Here is a 22,937-nt window from a genome sequence, read left to right on the forward strand (position 1 = left end):
CGGAACAACGTTCAGAATCTGTTAAAAATTTCCGTCAAATCGCAATGGTTAGATGGACTGGAACAGCACCGTCTTCAGATTCGGACCAGACGAAAAAAAAACTTGCAAATGTGTCGGTAACTCTGTCCAGAGTCTAGGACGACACCCTTGTTTTGATTCACAGATTTTCGACAAAGACTGCTTTGTTATGAAGGGCTTTTGACAATAGATTTTCTGTGTTATAGAACGCGTCTGCGAAGTGGTTGCTAAATTGCCTGAGTGTCTTGTAGCAGTAATACAATATATACTTGAATTTATTTTGAGACCAGTCTTTGTATAGCATTTATGTACGATACATCCGCATACTTATCTGCCTATCAAGTAGTATACTACTTGATAAAACGCCCTTGTTATGGGGCAATTTTTAGGGGGTTAATCTTTAAGTCTTACACGCCCACTCGTACCACCACATGCAGTCATCACCATAGCAATGTTTTTCATTTAAATATTTGCCTTCATCGTATTTTCTCATCATATTTTCCATACATTTAAGGGTTATGCTTTACCTATTACTATGGACATTATTATATCTAAGTCTCCTCGAACCAACACTTATTTGCCCTGGTCATCCACCCCCCCCCCCCCTCTCCCTCTCTCTCTCACACACATACACATCCGTCTCCCATATTATCTTGTGTCTTAAATAATACCCCCTCTTACTAATTTCTTATGCATATTTACTTCTGACATGTCTGAGGGTGTTTATCAACTTTTGTCATCTAATGCCATGGTCATATTTGTTCTACGGCGAGTCGAAAACAGCCGTTTTAACATTTTTTTGTCCAACTACATATAGGTGGTTTGAATCAAAATTGATAAAACGGCTGTTTTCGACTAGCCGTACGGCCGCCATAGAACAAATGTGACCATGGCATAACCACCCGACAAAAAATGCGTTTTATCTTTTTCAGATCTGGCATTTTGTCAGATAACAAAATTTTGATGAAACGCCCCTGGACCTTGGAGGTTTATTATTAGCGTAGTAATAGTAGTAGGAGGAGGAGGAGAATGGGGATGGGGAAGTATAAATAGAAGAAGCAGTAGTATGGTAGCAAATTTCAGCTAGTGACGACAAAATAACGTAGTCAAAATAGAGAACGGTTTCATTGCACAATACGAAGCACCAAGCACCATATATTTATTTATTGTCTCGCATAGAAACATAGAAATAAATGAAATGAAATGAAATGATAATCATTATATTGAAACTAGCAAGATCAAACAGCATGCATTGAAAAACTAAAATTGATGAATAAAATTCCTATTAGATAAAGCAACAATTATAATACCTGGCTGCAAAGTATATTAGATGTAGTAAACCTTAAATATTTCAATGGAATACAGTGATCGTATATTAATATTGTGTAGTCCCTAAAATGCAATATTGTTTTATAGGCCTGTATATAGAAATATATAAATATCTGGGTTCCGTAACACAAAGGTTAGCGATTAATCGCTAAATGAAATGACCAATCAAGATCCTCGTTGCATGCGCATTTTGCTAAGTAGACTGACTATGAACCAATCAGAATTGTTCTTTGAAATTAGCGATCAATCGCTAACCTTTGTGTTACGGGACCCAGGAATTGTTCATTATTTTCAGTTACTGTTTATAAATTATTTATCATTGTGATGAAGAATTGCGTGTTAAATCAATCAATCAACGCAATCTACATTATCAGAAAGAAAAGGAGAATCAATAAAAATAAATTAAAGGTGACTTAATGATTAAAATATAAATACTATTGGTTATTGAAATTAGCAAACCACCATTTAATATCAAACGCATCCCACCAAAGAAGGAAAAATATAAGATTTAAATTGATTTAGAGAATATCTCATAAATATTTTACTAAATTTGTGTCTTGTTTTTTGACAATGTCGATGCATGAAGGCCATACGTGGCTCCATGAGATCTTCAGTGTTGCGACTTTTATTTTTGCTATTTTTTACAATGTTTACTGATCATTCTACCAAGAGCAATACTGTAACAAATTTGGGTATATCTATAAAACTATTTTTACTTTGAATACATCGGGGGAAAATACAGTCTTAAAATATAAGATTGTTATCATGGTTATGTGTTAAAATAATCAATCACATTGTCCAACTTCAAAAGAAAATGTCGCGTTCACGACTTAAACAGTATTTTTTTTCTTTTCGACATAAGATACTGATTTTCAATCGTTGAATGGTACAAACAAAAATGATAATCTTCGCATATAGCTTTCTGAAAAAAATCAAAATGTATGTAATAAACAGGTTACTGTTTAAAAGTAGCAAGAGAGGGGATAAAAACGATTAAAATTGATGTAAAGAATCAATAAACGAAATATTGGATAATAGTCGCCAGACTTTCACATGTTCATAATTGTAATGGTAGAATGGAACTTTTCACAACATGACGTCAAACGCTTTCAAGAACATAGAAAGTGTATTGATAAATGCCCTTTATGATAAAGAGCAACCAAGAAGTCTTCGTCAAAATTGGTGAACCATAACAATTATTTCGTCCAGGACCCGGGACAAACGACATTATTTGGAATTTTTCATCAGTTCCGAAGCTTACGACGAACTGCTGCTCCGGTTCACCAGTTTTCAACAAAGACCTCCGAGCTGTTCATTGTCATTTTGATAGGCATTTTCAATACACTTATTGTGTTCTAAAATTCGTTCTCCGTTGTGGGGAGAAAAAAATCTTCAATGTGAACCTTTGACCATTTGTTTTTGTTTGATGGAAGTAAATAAATAAAATTGAAATTGAAAAACTGAAATTGAAAATTGAAATTGACTAACACTTAAGTCGAGCTATTATCCGGTTGGTAATAGCAGAAATAAAGAGTAATGTAGCTTCCACCAGTGGTTTTCTTGCCATAGTACGGGTGGATTGCACTTTGAGAATCTGTGTTCTTTCCGCCCCAGTAGGTGGAATCGGCAGTATCCCAGGTAAATCTTTCCTTAGAAACAGTCGTTCCATTAACCTGAGATCAAGAAGAATGCAAAGGTTTTAAGGGAAATACGTGACTGTGATTCGGTGGAGTTTTCGAATCAAGAAGGGATCAGACATGGCATATGGAGCAAAATTTCGACAAGATGCGAGCGAGCTAAGACTTTAAGCATTTTTAATACAAAAACCGAATTTTGGATTAGATTTTGAAATAATTCACCCTCTTTGCTTTCATTTTTCTTTCCTTTTTTCTCTCGTTTTATTCTTAGTCGATATTTTTTCGGGCCATGACTCCTAAGCTTCTCCCATCATCTTTACACCAGTGCAATAGCTCTTTGATCGGAATGATGATGACGGCGACGACGGTGATGATGATGACATGACGATGACAATGATGATGACGATTCTGATAACAACAACAAATTGATTTCATTATCATCATCATCGTGACGTCAATCTACAACGAACGTCAAATTGATCTGAATATACAGTATATTCGGATTTTGAAAAGATATAATTGATTCAGGGGCGGATCCGGAATTTTCCAAGGGGGTGGGGCATTTTCCCGACAAAGAAAATAAGGTTTTCACCTAAAATTTAAGTTCATCTTGTCCGCGGAAAATTTGACAAGCAAAAAAAGGCCTCACTTTCAAAGGGAGGAGCACACATGAGTAAAACGTTATATTTACATTACAAATTTTGAATTTTGGATTCGCCACTGATTGAATATACACACCTCCTGACAATGGTCAAAGCGAGGGAAGAGATAGAACTTGTTGTCTAATGGAAGATTAATTTTATTAGTTGTTACACCATCGTTTCGGCAGCAGAAAAAGAGTTTGGTATTGGCTCCGTACTCCCCAGACGGCATAACACCACCGTAAGTATTTCCATTATCGCTGTCTTCGTCATCCCAATATATCCAACCACTTTCAAAACCTGGATCAAAAAACAAAAAGAAAACGGCATTATTATGAAAGCACCATGACCTTTATCCTTATTCCCACCATCTACAAATAAATTATTTACAATGTTTGCTATTATTATCGAAAATCACCATAACGCTTCTAACACAACATGACATCATGGTCTTGAGGCCAGTGAAAACTTGAAGCACAAGAAAGCTATTTTTGAAGCCCGATAATTGAATCTTTTCTTAAGCAAAATAATCATCTGTTAAACGGCAAGAACTGGGGCAAGAATGCATAAAGCATGTATATCTGTTTATAAGGTTCCCTTGGTATATGATTTGTTAATTTCATTTTTGGGTCCGATTTGGATTTTATCCATCGGAACATTATAAACAAACAAAAAAACAATAAAATATACGTACACAATTTATAATACCGTTTTACAGGGTAAATTAAATGTTAACCTTGTTTCCAATTAAAACCGTGATCTTAATCGTAAAGTAATCCTATCACATCGTATCCAATCGTATTAGATCAGTCGTAGCAATCGTATTAACGTAGAAAAATGGACGGTTTAAAGTTTTCCGCGATCAAGCTATGGCGTCCGCAAAATCAAATGATCACGGGCGAAGTTGGGGAGAGGGTTTACCTCCTCCCCCCCTTCCAATTCTCCTCTTGAATTCCGAATTGGCAGCAGCCTATGATAGAGAGCTGTCTCCTACGCAAAAAAAATCTCAAGAGATCGCCGCATACGCAGGAGACATTTTGAAAGTAATGAGCTAATTGTACGTGCCATAACCATCCAACGACCAATATTGTTCAATACTCGTGCTTCAAAGCCACGACTGTATACGATATTACAATAGTGTACACAAGGGCCACGGGCGTAAATCCGTGACGTATGCTCTTCAAGCGGGGGACGGAACAATAGATCAGCCCCCCCCCTCACTTGCGGATCCAGGGGGTACAGCTGGCCCGTGCCCTCCCCCCCCCCCATGAAGACCATAATCAAAATTTGAAATGTAAATACATCGTTTTTACCCAAGTATGAAGTATCCCCCTTTTTTAAAGTGAGGACCTTTTTTATTTATTTATTTTTATATTTTGCTTTTCGAAATTTCCGCAGACGAAATTACTCCGATTTTAGGCGCCACTATAGCATTATTTGGGTGGTGGGGAATTTATTCTCTTAATGAGTCATTGCAAGCAGTCTCAACGATGTTCCTTTTCAGAAAAGTATATTGAAAATTTCATTTCACGCTTCGAAGTGATTGTTAATTTACATAGATTATAAAATTGCAAGGAATGTTTTTCGAGTCTGCATAAAAACTTTGAGCTCGCGCTTCAGGGGCGGTAGAATCGGGGGCAGGGGCACTCCCCCATTCCCCTTTCAAAATGAAAACTGCCCTTTTTCAAAATGAAATGTGCCCTTTTTCAAAATGAAATACCTTTTCTAAGTAAAGCATAATACATTTTAGGTAAGAAAGTCACAAAATAGTATGCTCATAGTTGCATGCTCATAATAGTAGGCTCACGCTTCGCGCTCGAATCAACTATTGTTTAGTGAGGTACTCATTCTGTTCTTGGTTACAAAAAGTGCGTAGAGTGTCTAGTTTTCAGGTTGGAATATCACAAATTTTCAGCTCGCGCTTTGCGCGAGCATTATTCGATTTGGTGAAATATGTATCCTATTCATCAGTCAATAAATGAAATCCTTATCAGGTTACTTTTCTGGTCAGTATATTAAAAAGTCAGCTCGCGTCAATGCTTAAGTTAGATACAGACTTCTCCATGATAACAAACTCTGCTCGGAATGTATAATTTTCAAATCTTATTACATGAAATGTCCAAAAGTTTGAGCACGCGATTCACACTTGCAACATCTCGCAAGGATGCCCTTTTGACAGAAATTAACGACACAATTGCCCACAAATTTGGAAATGTTTCCAAATCGCTTGCTCGCGTAATTGTAAAGCCTATAAGATATATATTTTATCAATGAGAAATCACTTTTAACCCTATATAGCCCGGGCTATTTTGAAATTGCATAACCCGGGGAGGGCCTATTTGTCCCCCCTCAGATCTCGACCGTTTATCGACCGATTGCGACCAAATTTGGTGTGTGGGTGTCTCATTATGTATTTTACAAGAATGCGTTGTCAAATTTGTGATATTTATTATCATTTTTTATTTATCTAATTAATTATGCAAATATTCAAATTTTTTCAGAGAATTTTCATTTTTTTGTAGTCTTCCCCCCATTTTTTGAGAAAATGCAATGGAATCAAGCATGTTGGTAGCCAGTCATGTAATCTAAAAGACAGCTCACTCAACTGTATTGAAATTGTATAATTATTAGATTATAATAGTAATTAATTATGCGCATATGCTAATTTTTCTCGAAATTCTGAATTTCACATATTTATTACCATGTCTGGGCATAATTTTTTTTCTAGTTATGTACTGAAGAAAGGTGATATTTACTTTATATTTTGATATTATATCATCAAAAAGTGAAAATACTTATGCAAATTAGAGATAAATTCATAAAAATTCATTCATAAAATTCATTAGCAGCCAGAAAGTTGAATGTTTCAAAGTAAAAAAAACAGAAAAAAACATTCATCTGACAACACTTCTTGTAAAACCCATACATTGTACACACAAAAGTCGATTGAAATTGCCATTTTCGGTGACATTGGTCACGAATATGTGCTATATCTCCGCAAGTGTACCGCGATTTTCGCTAACAGGGTCTCAAAATGTGCAGGAGATGTGAAAGAAAAAAGTCATAAATTTCAGCGTATCATTTTTTTGCATTTAGAAAGGCCCCCCCCCCTCCCGGGGCTATATAGGGTTAAAGGCTGTGTTCAACTTTTGCACCACAATGCCATTATTAGTGTCATTTTTAGCTTTGCCCCCGCCGCCCCCCCCCCAAAAAAAAAACAAGAAAATGTCGCGCTTTGTGCTTGCATTATTTATTTATTCTTCATAAGATGCATTTTCTTATTGATAAGAATAACATTGCGATGTACTCCAAACTTTTGTGTTTAGTAAGGACTGCCCTCTCCAAAATACCCTCCTCAAAAAAAAAAGAAGACATGTGAGCAACAAATTATTTTCCGGCCCCTATATTGTCGACAGTTGGATCTACCTCTGTTCCTTTCACGCCCCCTAATCTAAGTGTTGGAGAAGTGATACATTAGTATGGGGGCCTACATCGCGCGGCCCCATATACAGTCCTTCCTTTTTTAATCTTTGTTTACTTTTAAGAGGTATCTTTTGGGGCTTTTGTCATGGTCTCTCTCTCTTTCCTTAAATTTTTGCTGTCCGTTTTCCCCATTGCCTTGTCATTATTTTCCTTCTCTCTTTCCCTTTTTGTGTTGGGGGGGGGGGCAGTCGATCGCCGGCTCCCTGGACCCCGTAATATAAAAGCATTAATCACTTTCGGAAACGTAGACCTAACGACGGTCACGTACATGCACTGTAAAAACTCCGGTGTTGATTTAACACCAGCCCGGAATCTGTTATGTCCACGTGCACCAGAGAAGTGTTAAACACCAGATAGGTGTTTATACAACACCAATTAGTATCGGTTTGATTCCAAACCTGGTGTTGTTTCAATACTTCTCTGGTGTGCTTGTATAGTGACTGCACCATGAGTGTTGATTTTCAAAAAAAATAAATTCGAACTAGAAAATCAGCACTCGTAGTGCAGTCACTATACCAGCACTGTTAGTGCTAAATCAGCACTTCCTTTTTTTACAGTGTAGATTCCGGGCTGATGTTAAATCAACACCGGAGTTTTTGCAGTGTGGTGTTACACCATCGGTTAAACAGCTGACCTTTTGGACAGTCTCCGTACTTGTAGATGCAATAACTCCCTGGTTGCCAGGTCCACTGAGCTCTGGGGTTGACAGTGGTTACGGTTTTAACGCAGAATTCCTGACGAATACTACTTTTCCCCCAGTGGCCAGCAATACTCAGTGGGTCACTCCATGAATTTTTACTATCGGAGTTCTCCGTGTCGTGGAAGCGGAATCCTTCGTTCCATTTAAACTCCTTGTTAGGGCATCCTGTTCTGGGCTTCTGAAGGGCGTAAGTTCCCTCCGGCCAAGTCAGTGGTATTTTGATGGGAGAATCTGTGATTAGATATCACATCTTAAAACGTCAGTTTGAGTGAAAAATGCGAAAATATTAACATATTTGTTTGATTGTTTTCAATCAACAAAAACTGATAACAAGAAAACCATGCATAATTGCATATAATGTATTGATCTCTTGATTTTGCAACTCCAAACAAGCTTCCCATTCTCCAATCATCAAGCAGCAAGCTGGTCTCAATCAACAAACAGGGATTATTTGTAAGAATAACATTGATGAGTGAATTATATTGTTGATATAGATCTAAAATAAACGGACCCAAGAATGTCCGATTTCTCTCAAACTTTCACCATTCTGTTTGATTTATTTTCTGGCTTTCTAACACAACACTTTATGGGCAAGGCTGGATTCCCCTTTAAACCTCTTTTTGCTTATACGCTAAGATACATGCTTGACATGATCACCCCCCCCCTCCCTTTCAGTATTCAAGGAGATGTGGTTGCTTAGGATACCTACCTTCAGGTGCTTGTATCTTCCTATATGCCGCATAACCCTTGAGAGCTTTTACCATATTGGTACTTACGGAGGCAATCTGAAACCCACTGTTACATCGACCTTCCCTAATGTAGTTCGGCATCCTCTTCCAGTACTTTTTATCAAAGATATCATGGATGCCAATTAATTTAATACTGATGGGCTCTATAATATGACAAAAACAGCAAACACCACAATCAATACACTGTATTAATTGTAAACAAAGAGGTCTACCTATAAATGTACGATAAGTCACAATAATCAACTAATAATGATAATGACTCTTAAAACGAAATAGATAACGAGTTTACACTTGAATTATGTTGCAGGGGCGTCGATCCATTTTTCAGATTGGGGGGCAAAATCATGAATCAATTTTCCAAAAGCGCTCGATCACACTAAACAAACTCACACACACACACATATGCCTATATATATATGTGTACTTATATATATATATATATATGTATACACACACACACATATATATATATATATATATACAGTGCGTATCAAAAAAAAGTTTACACTTTGAAAAAACCCTGGGAATTAAAAAATATACAACAAGTGGGTAATTTTTTCACATATAATCTTGGGTTTGGGTCTCATCTATCCAATGAAAGTAAAAGTTTTGTCAGAATGTTACACTTGAGTGAGCACTGTCCATTTTTGTAAAGCTCGCAGAAATCTGTTTGCGCAGAAATGCTAGTTTTCACGCTGTGTTAAGGGGAAACGGCGAAATCAAACTTACCCTGCGAAACATTTTTCATACATTTCCCTTGCACTTTTAGTCAGTTGAAATAAGACGGATATATTCAAGCATTTTGTAACAATTTTGTCACCCAAATTGAAATTCCAACACTTAGTAAGCACAACCTTATATCCTTTTTGGACCAGCTGGATCTGAGGACATAAATGAATCTGAGCAAAAGTTTATATCAGACATCTCCAGCATTATTTCACTAAGTTTTTATCATTGAAAGTAGGTTTACATTTCATTTTCCATTTAACACTTGTTTCTCCACACTTTTCCCAAGCTTGGCAATGATTAACAAAATGAAAATCAAGCTTAAGCCATTCCATGTAAATCACAGCTCAGCGTAAAGCCAATATCGTCACGGTGGCCTCGGTGTGTGGGGAGAGGGGTGGGGTGAAATGCTGTCTTCGAAGTGTTTTGGGCAAGGAAACAAGTCAAAAAAGGTAAAAGATATCTTCAAATCAATTTTAATTGCTAAATTATACGTGTTCTTCATGATTAAGGTCTACTTTTATTCACATAACTATTTCAAAGTTCTGCGCAAATCATTTTTCACTAAGTTTTCAAAAGTAAGTGGTGCTCACTCAAGCGGAAATATTTTTCGAAGGTTATATCGTCATTTGATTAAATGGATCTGTACCAATGTTAAAATGTGGAAAAATCTTCAGGATATTACAAATGTATAATTTTACAGGATTTTTTCAAAGTGTAAACTTTTTTTTGATACGCACTGTATACACACATCTCACCAGCAGGGTAATGCGAGCGCGAAGCGCGAGCTGAAAATTTTGATATTTCGATCTGAAAAAAAAAATGAGTTTAATGGACGTTTTTAATAAAGAACAAGATATATATATCCAACAAAAGATTATTGCAAGTCGAAGTGGGAGTTCTTTTGAGGTTTAGAACTGAAAACGGGACCATATTCACCTATTTGATCATGGAGAGTATAGGTTCTTGTTACAAAAATGATGCGAGCGCGAAGCGCGAGCTGAAATTTTTTGATATTCCAATCTGAAAAGTGGAAATTTTGAGCACGATTTTAGACGAAGAACGAGTTGTGTATCTCAATCTTGCTTGCTGATTTCTGTGTAACATTACAATCTTATTTTATTTTTAGCACATGCGGAATTATTGGGGGCAAAACGATATGTTTGCCCCCCAATATTTTCATTGGTGGGGCGATCGCCCCCCCCCCCTGCCCCCCAATAATAGACGCCTCTGTTATGTTGTAAAAGCAGAGTAAAGAGCATCACAAAATTTTCAAGATTTATCTATGACCATCAAAGTAGAAAATGAATACCAAATAGGGTAACTTGTCATAAAAGAAGAGGGAAAATGCAAATTTTCATGTATAAATTATGGGCCAAATATTTTACGATAAGGAAACTGGTATGAATAGCGTATTTTTATCAAAAATCATTTTTTTTTGCCAGTTGAGTAACTGTGACAGGTAAAAAGATTGTAATAAACATGATGGAAACACTCGTCAATCATGAAAACGTTTCGTCTCCAATCTCTATTTTGAAGTGCACGTATCAGGAAATTTTAGTCGGAATAAAATTTTCATAAAGTTATGTATTTATGTGTTTGTCTCTTCTATAATCTTTGGACATCCGCAATATTAGATCGTCTGCTCCAGGCTATAGAGTTAACATTTTTTCAAATTAATGATCTAGTAAGCTGTTTAAGACATGCTTGCACAAGTCTTCAATGAAATTTTCAACACAAACTGCAGTGTTAAATCCGACCCCAATCGGTGTCCCACACAGGTATTTGAAACCAAACCCTCGATATTGAACACAACACCGAAGAGAGTAAAAGTAAGAACCAAAGTTGCTGTAATAACACCCACTGGCGTAGAACTAACACCAAACATTTAACACTACAAGTCTTGAGTGAGGGTGTGTTCCTCTATGTAACATCAGATTAACACCACACTTTTTTCCTGGGCACACGCCCAATTTCGCTAGCACTCACCGTTCAATTCCTTGCTCCCAACCTTGTATTTTGAATATGAGCTGCCAAACTTGGTTTCGTTTTTCATACCGCTATTGAAAGAATCCATATTGACCGAAAGAGAAGCACTGAATCCGTTATACTCTCCCGAAGCTTGAACACTGCCTCCAATCTAATAAACATGTAATAGGATAAATGTCAATTGTACATTTTAATGAATTTCATTGTTAATGTATCATGATCAGTGGCGGATCCGGGACGAGGGGGAAGGTGGCTACATCAGGCCCGCCCCCCTCCCCCTTTTGACAGCCATAATCAAAATACATAATGCAAATCTACCGTTTTACCCTAGTGCTCCCCCCCCCCATTTTTGATAATGAAAACCCCTTTTTTTTTGCTTGTCTTCTGCTCTTGCCCCTAAACTCTGGAACAATCTCCCCATCTCCATCCGTAATGCATCCACTGTCGAATCTTTCAAAACACTCCTCAAATCTTTCCTCATTAAGCAGTCCTCTTAATTCCATTTCCTCTTCTCTCTCATTGTATTTTGCTACTTGTTTTTTCTCTTTCCAATGCGCTTAGAAACTGTTGTATTAAGCGCTATATAAATGTTGTTATTATTATTATTATTGTCAAATTTTCATCGGGATTTCATCGTCAGCTCCGAGACCCAGTCCCAAACTGCTGCTCCGTATCACCAATTTTCGACAAAGTCCTCTCATCTGTTCTTTGCATTTTCAATACATTTACTGTGTTATTGAAACCTCCGTACGTAGCGGAGCGAAAAGTACCTAATCGCCTGCACCAAGGTAAGCTTCATTGGTGACAGCACATTCTTTCCCATGATGGTAGATGCTTTTTTTACAAGCTCGCAAGAATCCTGGGGCAGAGACTAAATGACATAATTGATATGGAATAGACATTTATTGCATTTTGAATCTAACACCAGGGACCCGTTGCATAAAACTTTTGACATGAAAAAAACATGACAAACAAAATTATGCCATTGAAATTTACACAATAAAAAACTATGGTAAACAAAAAATCCGGAGTTTTTTTTACGGCAACGGGCCCCAGGGAGATGTTTTACAAAGATGCAAAGTTGCGTGCAATATAAAAAGCATGACCGCATTGTTTTAGTTAAAGGTGATCAATCAATGGTAATTTCCCATTTGTACATATTGTGGAATTTGAGGATGTAAACAATTATCTTATCCAGTTGAAACCCATTACCATCTTGCAGGCGTTCTTGTGCCACCTAATTCAAATAATTAATTGTTATGGTAAAAGCATAGAGCTATCACATAACACGTACATGACATTACTCTCTAAATGCAAAGGAGTTCTAATCCGGTGCCCAATCACTCTCCTAACAGAACGAGATGAGGGACCAGTCCTGGTGGAACAAGATTTCAATCTTTCGAGAATGAAATTGTTTACCTCTTTGAGTGAAAATCTAAGAAAGATGCACACTTTCACTTTAAAATGGTAAATGTTCACTCTTGACAGATTGAGATTCCATTCCATCCGGACTGGTCCCTAGTGTGATTACAAGGAACCAGGGGAGCGTTCCATCAACATTTTTGTCCGACAAGTTGTCAGATCTGACAACTTTCCCTGATTCTGATTGGCAGAGAGGTACTGTTACTGTGGTAATTGTCGGATAAAACAGGACTTTTTCGGATAAAATGCTTTCATGAACCGGTCCCCAGAATTAGCTCCTTTGCAACTAAGAGAGTAACAAGGATATCCATACAAACTTACATTTGTTGAAGCGTAATTCACGAAGGCCGAACGTTCTTCTTTGTAGATCTCCCCCTCCCTGATCCCAAGGTTGACCTCAGTTACTACATGCTATATAGAGTAATGAAGAACAGATAAAAAGTCACAAGTGAAATTAATAATAATTGAACAAGTAGTCACGTGATACGTGTTTGCCCCTTAAACTGTCGGTGAGCGGAGCACCAAGCAGGAGAGCAGAAGGCCCCACCAGGATGTAGCTAGAAATTCGAATGGGTGATGCCAAACTACTTTTTTTCCCTTAAAGTGGCAACTTAAGATCCCTCTCTCTCTCACTCTTACTTCGTTAACATGTATATTTGTAGTTTTTCTATATATTTATCCAAAGGAACAGTTGCTTTGTGTTGGATGGTGTGTGCGCTCAATAAGATCTCACCACTATTACTATTATTTTATAAATACCTTTGGCCGACCTGGCAGGTATTTTTTATGGAATTGGCAGAGGCAGAGAATTATGCTAGTTATTTTTCACCACAGTATAGACTTTTAATCATTCTTGTTTTTGGATGATGTCATCATAATTTACCATAGATTTCACGTTGTTTCACTCTAAGGCATAATGTATCAATCGATATCGAGTTCAGTGTACTTTCTTAAGAGACTAACCATTTGGAAGTTCTAGGCTGTATATACACTACAGAAATAATATTAGGTTGGTTGGTACAAACTAAACAGCTATTGGTTAAAAGAAGATTGTACCTAAATTGAATGGAGATCTTCCTTACACTCTAGAAACACTGAAACCGAGGGATTAATGTCTGACAAAAATGATTTTAAAAAAATCATAATAGTTTTTCTTATACCCAAGTTGGGAAATGAAATAGACAGTGTCTGTTTTAGGGCGGCTCTGCTTTATAAAGATGCTTGATGTATCGAAAATTTCAAAATTTGAAAAAAAATATATATATCATTAGATATGGGGGCCATAATCCCTCAATATTAATTAATATAATTGAGGGGGTCGCGAATGGTCAACAAAATTGGTGATGATGTCAAAATATCTTACCGTTCCCCATTGATCGATAAAGGGCATGTATTTAGACTCATCATAAGCATTTGGCAGTTCACATGCGGCTGATACAAATCCATTATCGAGACCAAAGTCATCATCATCTGCGCTGTCTAGCTGGAGACGCGCCTGACCAAAGTTGGAAATAGTCTCCTTAGAGAAGTAAACAAATCCACGGCTGCGTGTATCTTTCTTTATTTTTCCATACCCTATAAGTTGAAGATGACGGTAATGAAGTTAATTAATTTGTATTTTCATGATTTCAGGCATTACAATATTGTAATTAGTGTGAAATTATATAAGTAAACGTATTGTAGTGACGATTAATGTTGAGAATAATTGCCTTATAGTAATATCATTTTTTGTTCGGATATAAGTAGGCCTACAAATCCTTAAAATGAAGAGAGTTAATTAGAGAAAAGCTGAAAACACGTCTATATACTGATTATCTATTTGATTTGATTTATTGTTCTCTTCTGCATTCATTCATATAACTCGTATGAAGCATTTTTCATAACATAGCAAACATACATGTATTATTGATTATTTTTAGCAGGGGCGGCAAACCGGAGGGGGCAAGGGGGCACTTGCCGCCCCCCCAAAAAAAAAAATAAATAAAAAAATCCCAAAATCCCGCAGGAAAAAATTCCCTTTTCAAAATGAAATATCCTTTCTGCAGGAAAACATAATATATTTTAGGCACTCATTCTGTTCTTTGTTACTTTCGCGCTCGCATTATTCGATTGGTGAATATGTATGCTATTTATTAAATGCAGTCCTTATGAGGTTCCTTCCTGATCAGCTGATAACCTGATAACCAAAACTGTTCGGAACGTTTAATTTTCATGTCTTATTATGTAAAAAAAAATGAGCTCGTGATTCGCGCTCGCATTATCTCCCAAACAAGGATGCCTTTTTAACAGTAATTAGCGCCATAATTGACCAGTCATTACTTCAAAAATGCTTTGCTCAACTTAATAGCTTAATTTACTTACTTTTAGTGCACTAAAACATCATTCCACAGCCAAAAACCAATGATCCACTACCAACATGCAGGAGAAGGACTGTCATCATAAGCAGATTGCTTGAAAAAATGACAACTCCTGACTTAAAAGTCATTAAATTGATCTCGCGTAATAAGATCAAAGTTTGGCGAACTGAATATGATGGTGAAGTATGTTTTCGGGACACCAAGAATGGAAAATTTGAAATTATTTAGAGTGAGAAGTAATGATTCCAATGATTCAAACTTCTTGTTCAAACAACCTAGCATTTACTTTACTTAAAGCAATCTTAATGTATGTTCCATGTCTCTAATTCTAGAAGTATTTTTGTTCAGTTGAGAGTTATTATCTGTTTATGGTAACTCTTGTAGGAACTCGACAGGACAGCATTTTGCTGGTAAAGGCCAAGATGGTATATAACCTATTACCTAGGAAACATTTTACGTCTTGGTTAATCAGTCAAAGTGGATGACCTTATAGACGACACAATACCCGGGCCTTATTATCAATGTGGAGACAATGGCAGCGTAGGATTCGAACACACAACCTTGCGATTATGAGTCCAATGCTCTAACCACTGGACCATACGTCCCGTGTGGTCCAGTGGTTAAGAGGATTGACTGCATAAATAGAACAACAAAAAAACGACAATGGCCCGTATTCTGAAGTCAGGTTTAACCAAAACTCAGGTTTAAAGATGTGGTTTAAGTATGGATAGCCAATTGTTACATAAATCACTAACAGTAGAGATATCATATTTCAGCTCATTGTGCTCTCAAATTATTCATAATTGTCTAGGAAGTATAAATAGATGATTGTCTTCACCATCGATGAATCAGGAAAGAGCATAGTAAACATAAGAAACGTACAACTTAATAAAAAAAATGGATTCTTTTGGCTTTCCATACTTAAACCTCAACTTAAACTTAAGTTTAAGTTAAACCTGACTTCAGAATACAGGCCAATGTCACTACTTACGAGGATAATTTGATCTTACCTATAGAGTTAAGATTATAGGTGTGGTGATGGTGGTAATGGTGATGGGATGAAAAGATGGTGAAGTCTCTAAAACTAATAATTTATGAATGTGAAATAGATGCTGCTGTTGATAGCGGTGATGATGATGGTGCACTGTAAAAACTGTGGTGTTAAAACTGACACCAATTGGTGTTGATAGAGGACCACACCCTGAGGTGTTAAAATAACACCCTACACTGTTAAAAAAACCCTGATTTTACAGAAAAATAAAAGAAGATTTTGCAGAAAGCAATACCAGAATCATTCTTTAAATTCATGAAACAGGAATTTTTCTGCAATTTAACAGAACAGGTCTGTTAGAAAAAGGGGAAAAGAGTGTTTTATTTAAGGAAATTTGTAAGATTACACACACCAAATACCAATTTCCTGTAAGATTACGCAATCTGGTAAGATTACAGGTGTTCTCGAGACTCTGCTGCAGGAACTTCTTTTAGTTTAAAGATAAATTTTCTAACAGTGTAGAGATTGAACATAACATCAAAGAGTGTAAATGTAACAACCATAGGTGTTGCAATAACAGCTATAGGTGTAAAACTAACTCCACCAATTTAACACCGGTGTAAAATAACTGGTGTGGTCCTCTACCGTATGTTCACCAGTTAATACCACATTTTTTGCTGTGTGTGGTGGTGGTGGTGATGACTGGACGATTGGAATCCTAAAACCGGAAACGAACAAATAACTTTCATAAAACACTGAATGAACATAACTTCTTAGTTCCTCAGCCATGCTATGTAACAATAAACTGGAACCCTTGAAATACAAAATATCAGTGGCACTTTCAAATGATAAAATAAATTGTTTTGCATTCATATGGTTTGGATAAATTCACACAGCAATATAACTGGTTGTCGATATCGCGAAATGTCCCAATATGTCAAAATTAATGCAAAAATCAACGTAGTGGTAGTATCACTATTATTATTATTATTTCCATTAATTATAGTAATATTATCACTATTGTCATTATTTTTTTAATTGTCGGGAGGATAATAATGAAATCGTAAAAGAATGATGGTCTGCAACAATATTTTAGTATTATGAATGAAGGAGAGACCTGCGGGTCATAGTGATTCAGTTCGCTTTTCGCCTCCCAGGCACAGGTGACGTCAAACAAATGATAATAATAATAAAAGGGATTTAACTGCTTCTGTGAGTTCTGTCTATAGTGAAGAGACATTGTTATGAAATATTAACACTTGGCTGTTAAAAGTTGCGGGAGAAAAAACTTACGTGTACTGGCAGCAAATTGAACCTTAGCTAAAACACCGCTATATGTGCCTGGAGAGAAAAGAACAATTACCAAAAATATAAACAGACACCCTGCTTGATTCAGCACAGAACATAGCCATTAGCCGTCTATATAGCATATAGCATTATTTCAAAAGTCTTGTGGTAGTCATAGTATTATATATTACACATCATCGAGGGCATTGGTAAAGTAAGAATTGTACGCACGAGGTACCTCTGCAACGGTATAGTAAGGTTGTAACACACCCGAGTCACAGCCGAGTCATTGTGACTAATTCAAGTTGAAAAAAAGAATGCCCGAGTAAAATTATGTATGTTATGTGTACTATGTTTTATAATATATCTATGCGGATCCTTGTTAAATTTTGATTTACCATTCCTCATCCCAAAACCATGACCGGTCATTATTCTTTACTATTGACCGCTGCTCATTACCGATCATTAAATGTTTATACACTTTAGATCAATATCTGTGGAATCTAAAGTAAATACTAGTAATCAGCTCTTGATTTCATGTGAAGACACAAACTATCGCTTCCTCAAAGAGCTGAATAAGTGTGCAGCTTTCTTTCCTTCACTCCGCGGCTTCGGAAAGATTAAAAGTTAATAAAGTACGAAAGTACAGTTAGTGATTAAATTTTGACCATTCACAGATATTCTTGATATTATGTGTAATAGAGTAACGACTCGTTATCAATTATTTTGTATGAAAGCTTAAAAGAGCTTCCCAGATGGGCAGATAATAATAATAGCGGCATGTTTACCCAGGGTAGCAACTTTCGTTCCGAAAACTGTTCTCCAAGCGGGCCCTGCTATTATTATTACCCTGGCTTTAGCACGGCTACCTGGATCGGGCGCTCGAGCATTCGAGGAATTTCTTCCTACCGGGTACCCATTCACTTCACCTGGGTCGAGTGCGGCACAATGAGGAAAAATTTCTTGCCGAAGGAAATTACGCCATGGCTGGAATTCGAACCTACAACCCTCTGTTTCAAAGTCCGGAGACTAATCCACTGGGCCACAACGCTCCAGTAATCATAATAATCATCTTACATGTCTACGTTCCTTGGGGAGATGAGCAGTCATGGATCCAAGATCTGTAGTCGGAATATTATACCCACTAGCTGCAAGCATCAATTTCATTGATGCTTCTATTCCATATATATTGTTCGTTAAACACTGATTTTGAAATGTTTACTTTGTCAATTGTATGTTCCACATGGCCCCAATGAAAATCAGTCTATGAACTGTTTGGGATTTTTAACCGTGTATAAATAAGATATTCTTATCTTATTGGCGTAATGGGGCGTATTCATTAAGAGGGGTTTTTCTGCACAGCGATATACGGATGATTTAAGAAGAGAGAATAGAGGCCTATTATCAAATCCCATTCATAACACCCCCCCCAAAAAAAAAAAAAACTAGAAGTCTTTGTCTAAAATTGGTGAAAAAGAAAAGCAGTTACGGTCCTTCACTCGAGATAAACGATGTAATTGCAATTTTTCGATTGCTTTGAAACTTGGGAAGAAATTGCTGCTCCGGTTCATCAATTTTCGACAAAGACCTCTCAGCTGTTCTTTGTCATTTGACGGGCATTTCCAATTTATTTACTCTGTTCTTGAACCTTCCGTGGGCCGCGGAGCAAAATTCCCAATTTTCGAGCAGGCGTAAGGCCCTAATATTGTGTGTAGACTCTTTCCTTGATATAATATACAGTGCGTATCAAAAAAAAAGTTTACACTTTGGAAAAGTCCTGGGAATTAAAAAATACACAACACGTGGGTATTTTTTTCACATATAATCTTGGGTTTGGGTCTCATCTATCCAACGAAAGTAAAAATTTTGTCAGAATGTTACACTTGAGTGAGCACTGTCCATTTCTGTAAAACTCGCAGAAATCTGATTGCGCAGAAATGCTGGTTTTCATGCTGTGTCAAGTCGAAAGGACGAAATCAAACTGACAGTACGGAAGATTTATCATACATTTCCCTTTCACTTTTAGTCAATTGGAGTAAAACGGATACATTCAAGCATTTTGTGACAATTTTGCCACCCAAACTGAAATTTCAACACTCAATAAGCACAACCTTTACCCTATTTATGCCAGCTGGATCTGAGGACATAACTGAATCTGAACAAAAGTTTATATCAGACATCTCCAGCATTTTTTTCACTAAGTTTTTATCATTAAAAGTTGGTTTACATTTCATTTTTCATTTAATACTTGTTTCTCCACACTTTTCCCAAGCTTAGCAATGATTAACAAAATGAAAATCAAGCTTAAGCCATTCCATGTAAATCACAGCTCAGTGTAAAGCAAATATCGTCACGATGGCCTCGGTGTGTGGGGAGTGGGGTGGGGCAAAATGCACTCTTCGAAGTGTTTTGGGCAAGGAAACAAGTCAAAGAATGTAGAAGATATCTTCAAATCAATTTTACTAGCTAAATTCCATGTGTTCTTCATGATTAAGGTCTACTTTCATTCGCATAACTATTTCAAATTTCTGCGCAAATCATTTTTCACTAACTTTTCAAAAGTAAGTGGTGCTCACTCAGGCGGAAATATTTTTCGACAGTTACATCGTCATTTGCTTTAATGGACCTGTACCAATGTTAAAATGTGGAACAATCTTCAGGATATTACAAATGTATAATTTTACAGGATTTTTTCAAAGTGTAAACTTTTTTTGATACGCACTGTATAGGAGAGGGAATGTGGTACTCACCAGTAACCTCAACGTTTGCGGAAAGCTTGGATGCATAACTAGCCGCGCCATAGAAGGTCTTTTTCGAGTGGTCAGTCTTGGCGCTATCCCTCGGTTCAAAGACAACCTGGTCTGGGATGCGGTACTTATTATTATGAGATAATTTATTTTTTTTATTTGTCATCTGAAAAAATTTCCGGGTGACCAGCAGGCCGGGGTCCACTCCGCCGCTGCTCAAATCTCCTCCTTCTGGATTCCCCGTTAAGATGTTGTACCCGATCCCCAAGAAGCGTATACCATTGGGCATGGGAAGGGGACCGGCTGCTTCTGTGAAGTTTTTCATCTCATTGATGATGAACATCATCAAGATGACGAGCTCGAGATGCTTTCTTCTACCGGCAAACATGGTTATTCAGGTGTCTGTAAGTTAATAGCATGCGCGGAGAATTAAGACCATAAATTCCTTTTATTATTGTTAATTAGCAGAAAAATATCTAACAACGAGCAGATGAAAGATTTACTTTTGTTTTTTATAATTGCTTCAGGATATTATAAAATCATGTCATTGGGTTATTTCAAAGTGATTTTTTTTTATACGAACTGTAAAAATTAGCGTGAACATATTTGTAATTCCCGCAGCCTCATTCTTTCATCCGATCGTCACTTTTATACATATTGACTGAGCAAAACGTAAACCAATATACTGTCCACACAAATATTGTTCTAAATCTGCCTAACTCTTTGATTTTTTTAGTGTTTGTAAGGTAAAAACTACAGCGTTGGTTTATAACTACCCAGGTTTGGGTCAAGTTTTAACCAATTGTTGTGTGGACAGTATAGTCCATGGAATATTTATCATTCAGAATTATAACCATCTTAGCGAAGATTAGGTCCCATACTTCGTCCCTAATTTATCACGTGATCAGTTAGCAATCTAATCAGCTATCAGGAAAATTTGTGCCGGATCTGCTGTAAGAAACCTTTATTGAAGAAAACAATATTTTGTAGTGTGTTTTTTACCAAAAAAAAATACGCAAAATGAAGTCGATGAATCGCTGAAAATCTCCATCCAGTAATTCTTGCATTCAGAGCCATACACTAATAAATCACTGGGACCCGTCTTTCAACACCGTCATAAGTCTAACTTTTTGAATAAATCGAAGATAGTGAGCTATACTTGTCAGCTCACCGCTTCACGAAGCCCTCTTTGCCAAGATCGGGGACAACAAACTGACTATATATATATATATCACACATCCGAATTTGTCATAACTTCTTTCGAATGACGTAGGGGGAATCACGTGGGTAATAATAACAATAGCTGGATTTATAAAGCGCTTTTTTTTTACAAAGCGCTGCTGCTATTACCACGGCTTTAGCTCGAGATACCATCACCGGCGCTCACTTGTGCATGCAAGGAATCAATCCTGCCGGGTACCCATTCACCTCACCTGGGTCGAGTGCAGCACAGTGTGGATAAATTTCTTGCTAGAGGAAAACACGCCATGGCTAGGATTCGAACCCACGACCCTCTGTTTGAAAGGCGTGAGTCAGAACCACTAGACCACGACGCATCCACTATGTAGGCTATACACGCAAAAATGCCTCGAAGTTTAAAAAAGTTTAATATTACGTAATCAATCATAGAAGTTGAATTTACATTGCAAAACAAGTTGGGTAGATATCAAATTTTAAAAAATGTAATGCACAAACACTATGTATAAAAAAACTGTTGGTAAATCGCCAAAAAACCATTCATTTTTATATAGTAAAATGATTGAATCGATGAAGATTCTGCCACGTCAGGCCATCCATAACTGAACTCGTACTCTTTCTTTTCAGACCCTTTTCCACATTTAGATAAATTATATCATCATTTTACAAAGGAAAACTTTACGGTTTTCTTTCGTAAACTATTAAAATTTGATATCCCGGCGTTACCATTCTCAATGTCCATTTGCGATTTTTGAGTCATGAACTGAATTATTCAATATTTCCTTTTCTCAGCAATTGAATGTTCCAGTCTTCATGGTTTGAGTATGCATGATGTATATTTTGCCCCTGCTATTTTATTTAGCATTTGTATTTCCCGATTCATCACAGTAATTGCAGTTTTTTTCATAATTTTGATCTTTGAAAATTATTCGATTTATTTTATTACTAAGGCTACGTCTCATCTTCTCATTTTGTCGATAGTACTAATGATAATAAAAACATTTATTATAGGCCATCTATCTAGTAAACTATTCCGAGAGGCAGAGGGAAGTGGGATTACAGAAAAAAAAATTTTGCTTGTGCGAGTGTATGGTCAGATCAAATTAAACAAAGGTAAGAAGGAAACAGATAGGATTTTAAATGCTAGCATCGATATCAAGGGATTCTAGTTCGGAACGCTTTCGTGAAAGCATGGACCTGCTAGAAGGTCCATGGTAAAAGATTGGAGCTAACTCCGTGGTTCGTGGATAAAGATGACTAACTTTTACCGGTGTTGAGAAACGGGCCCCCGGTTACCAGGAAGCATTATCCAGAAGAAAAGAAAAATCTTTGCTTACCTGTGCAGTCTCCTTGTTTGACAAACTCCTGCTGGCCTACTCTCCCAAATATTTTTTAGTCCTTATATACATTTTTTTCACCTATCACGCGTTCGGAAAGTGCGAATCTGCATTTCAATTATTGCTCAAAGGACCAATCGGACACGCATACTCAGATCAGGACGCATAATGATAACCAATAAGCAACGAGGTCAGCCAAACCACAAGAGTTCTGATGAAAGAACCAATCAGATCATCGCGTCATCTTGAATGTGGTTGCAGTACCCACTTTGCACACTCCCCAAATCCATATTTGGTTGTGATAAAAGAACCAATCAAAACGAAACT

General features: G+C 36.9%; 1 protein-coding gene across 1 annotated transcript; it reads right to left on the reverse strand.

Moving 5' to 3' along the window:
• Positions 1 to 1,722: 1,722 nt before the first annotated feature.
• LOC121415136 lies at positions 1,723 to 22,686 on the reverse strand. Its single transcript, XM_041608258.1, has 10 exons — positions 22,611 to 22,686; positions 20,080 to 20,478; positions 17,336 to 17,383; positions 14,058 to 14,269; positions 13,016 to 13,105; positions 11,273 to 11,423; positions 8,518 to 8,700; positions 7,743 to 8,039; positions 3,723 to 3,925; positions 1,723 to 3,020 (listed from the first exon to the last, which is right to left on the reverse strand). The coding sequence occupies exons 2-10, from the start codon at positions 20,462 to 20,464 to the stop codon at positions 2,838 to 2,840; spliced, it is 1,752 nt and encodes a 583-aa protein (XP_041464192.1). The 5' UTR covers positions 20,465 to 20,478; positions 22,611 to 22,686; the 3' UTR covers positions 1,723 to 2,837.
• Between the last annotated feature and the right edge of the window lie 251 nt (positions 22,687 to 22,937).

The sequence above is a fragment of the Lytechinus variegatus genome, chromosome 5, assembly GCF_018143015.1.
Source record: "Lytechinus variegatus isolate NC3 chromosome 5, Lvar_3.0, whole genome shotgun sequence".
NCBI lineage: Eukaryota > Metazoa > Echinodermata > Echinoidea > Temnopleuroida > Toxopneustidae > Lytechinus > Lytechinus variegatus.

Coding starts and splice junctions, on each gene's coding strand:
- LOC121415136 (XM_041608258.1), bottom strand. CDS start 20,464: ATGTTTGCCGGTAGAAGAAAGCATCTCGAGCTCGTCATCTTGATGATG. Junction 14,270..17,335: donor TCAATTTGCTGCCAGTACAC/GTAAGTTTTTTC, acceptor TTCAACTTATAG/GGTATGGAAAAATAAAGAAA. Junction 3,926..7,742: donor GTACGGAGACTGTCCAAAAG/GTCAGCTGTTTA, acceptor TTTTTGATCCAG/GTTTTGAAAGTGGTTGGATA.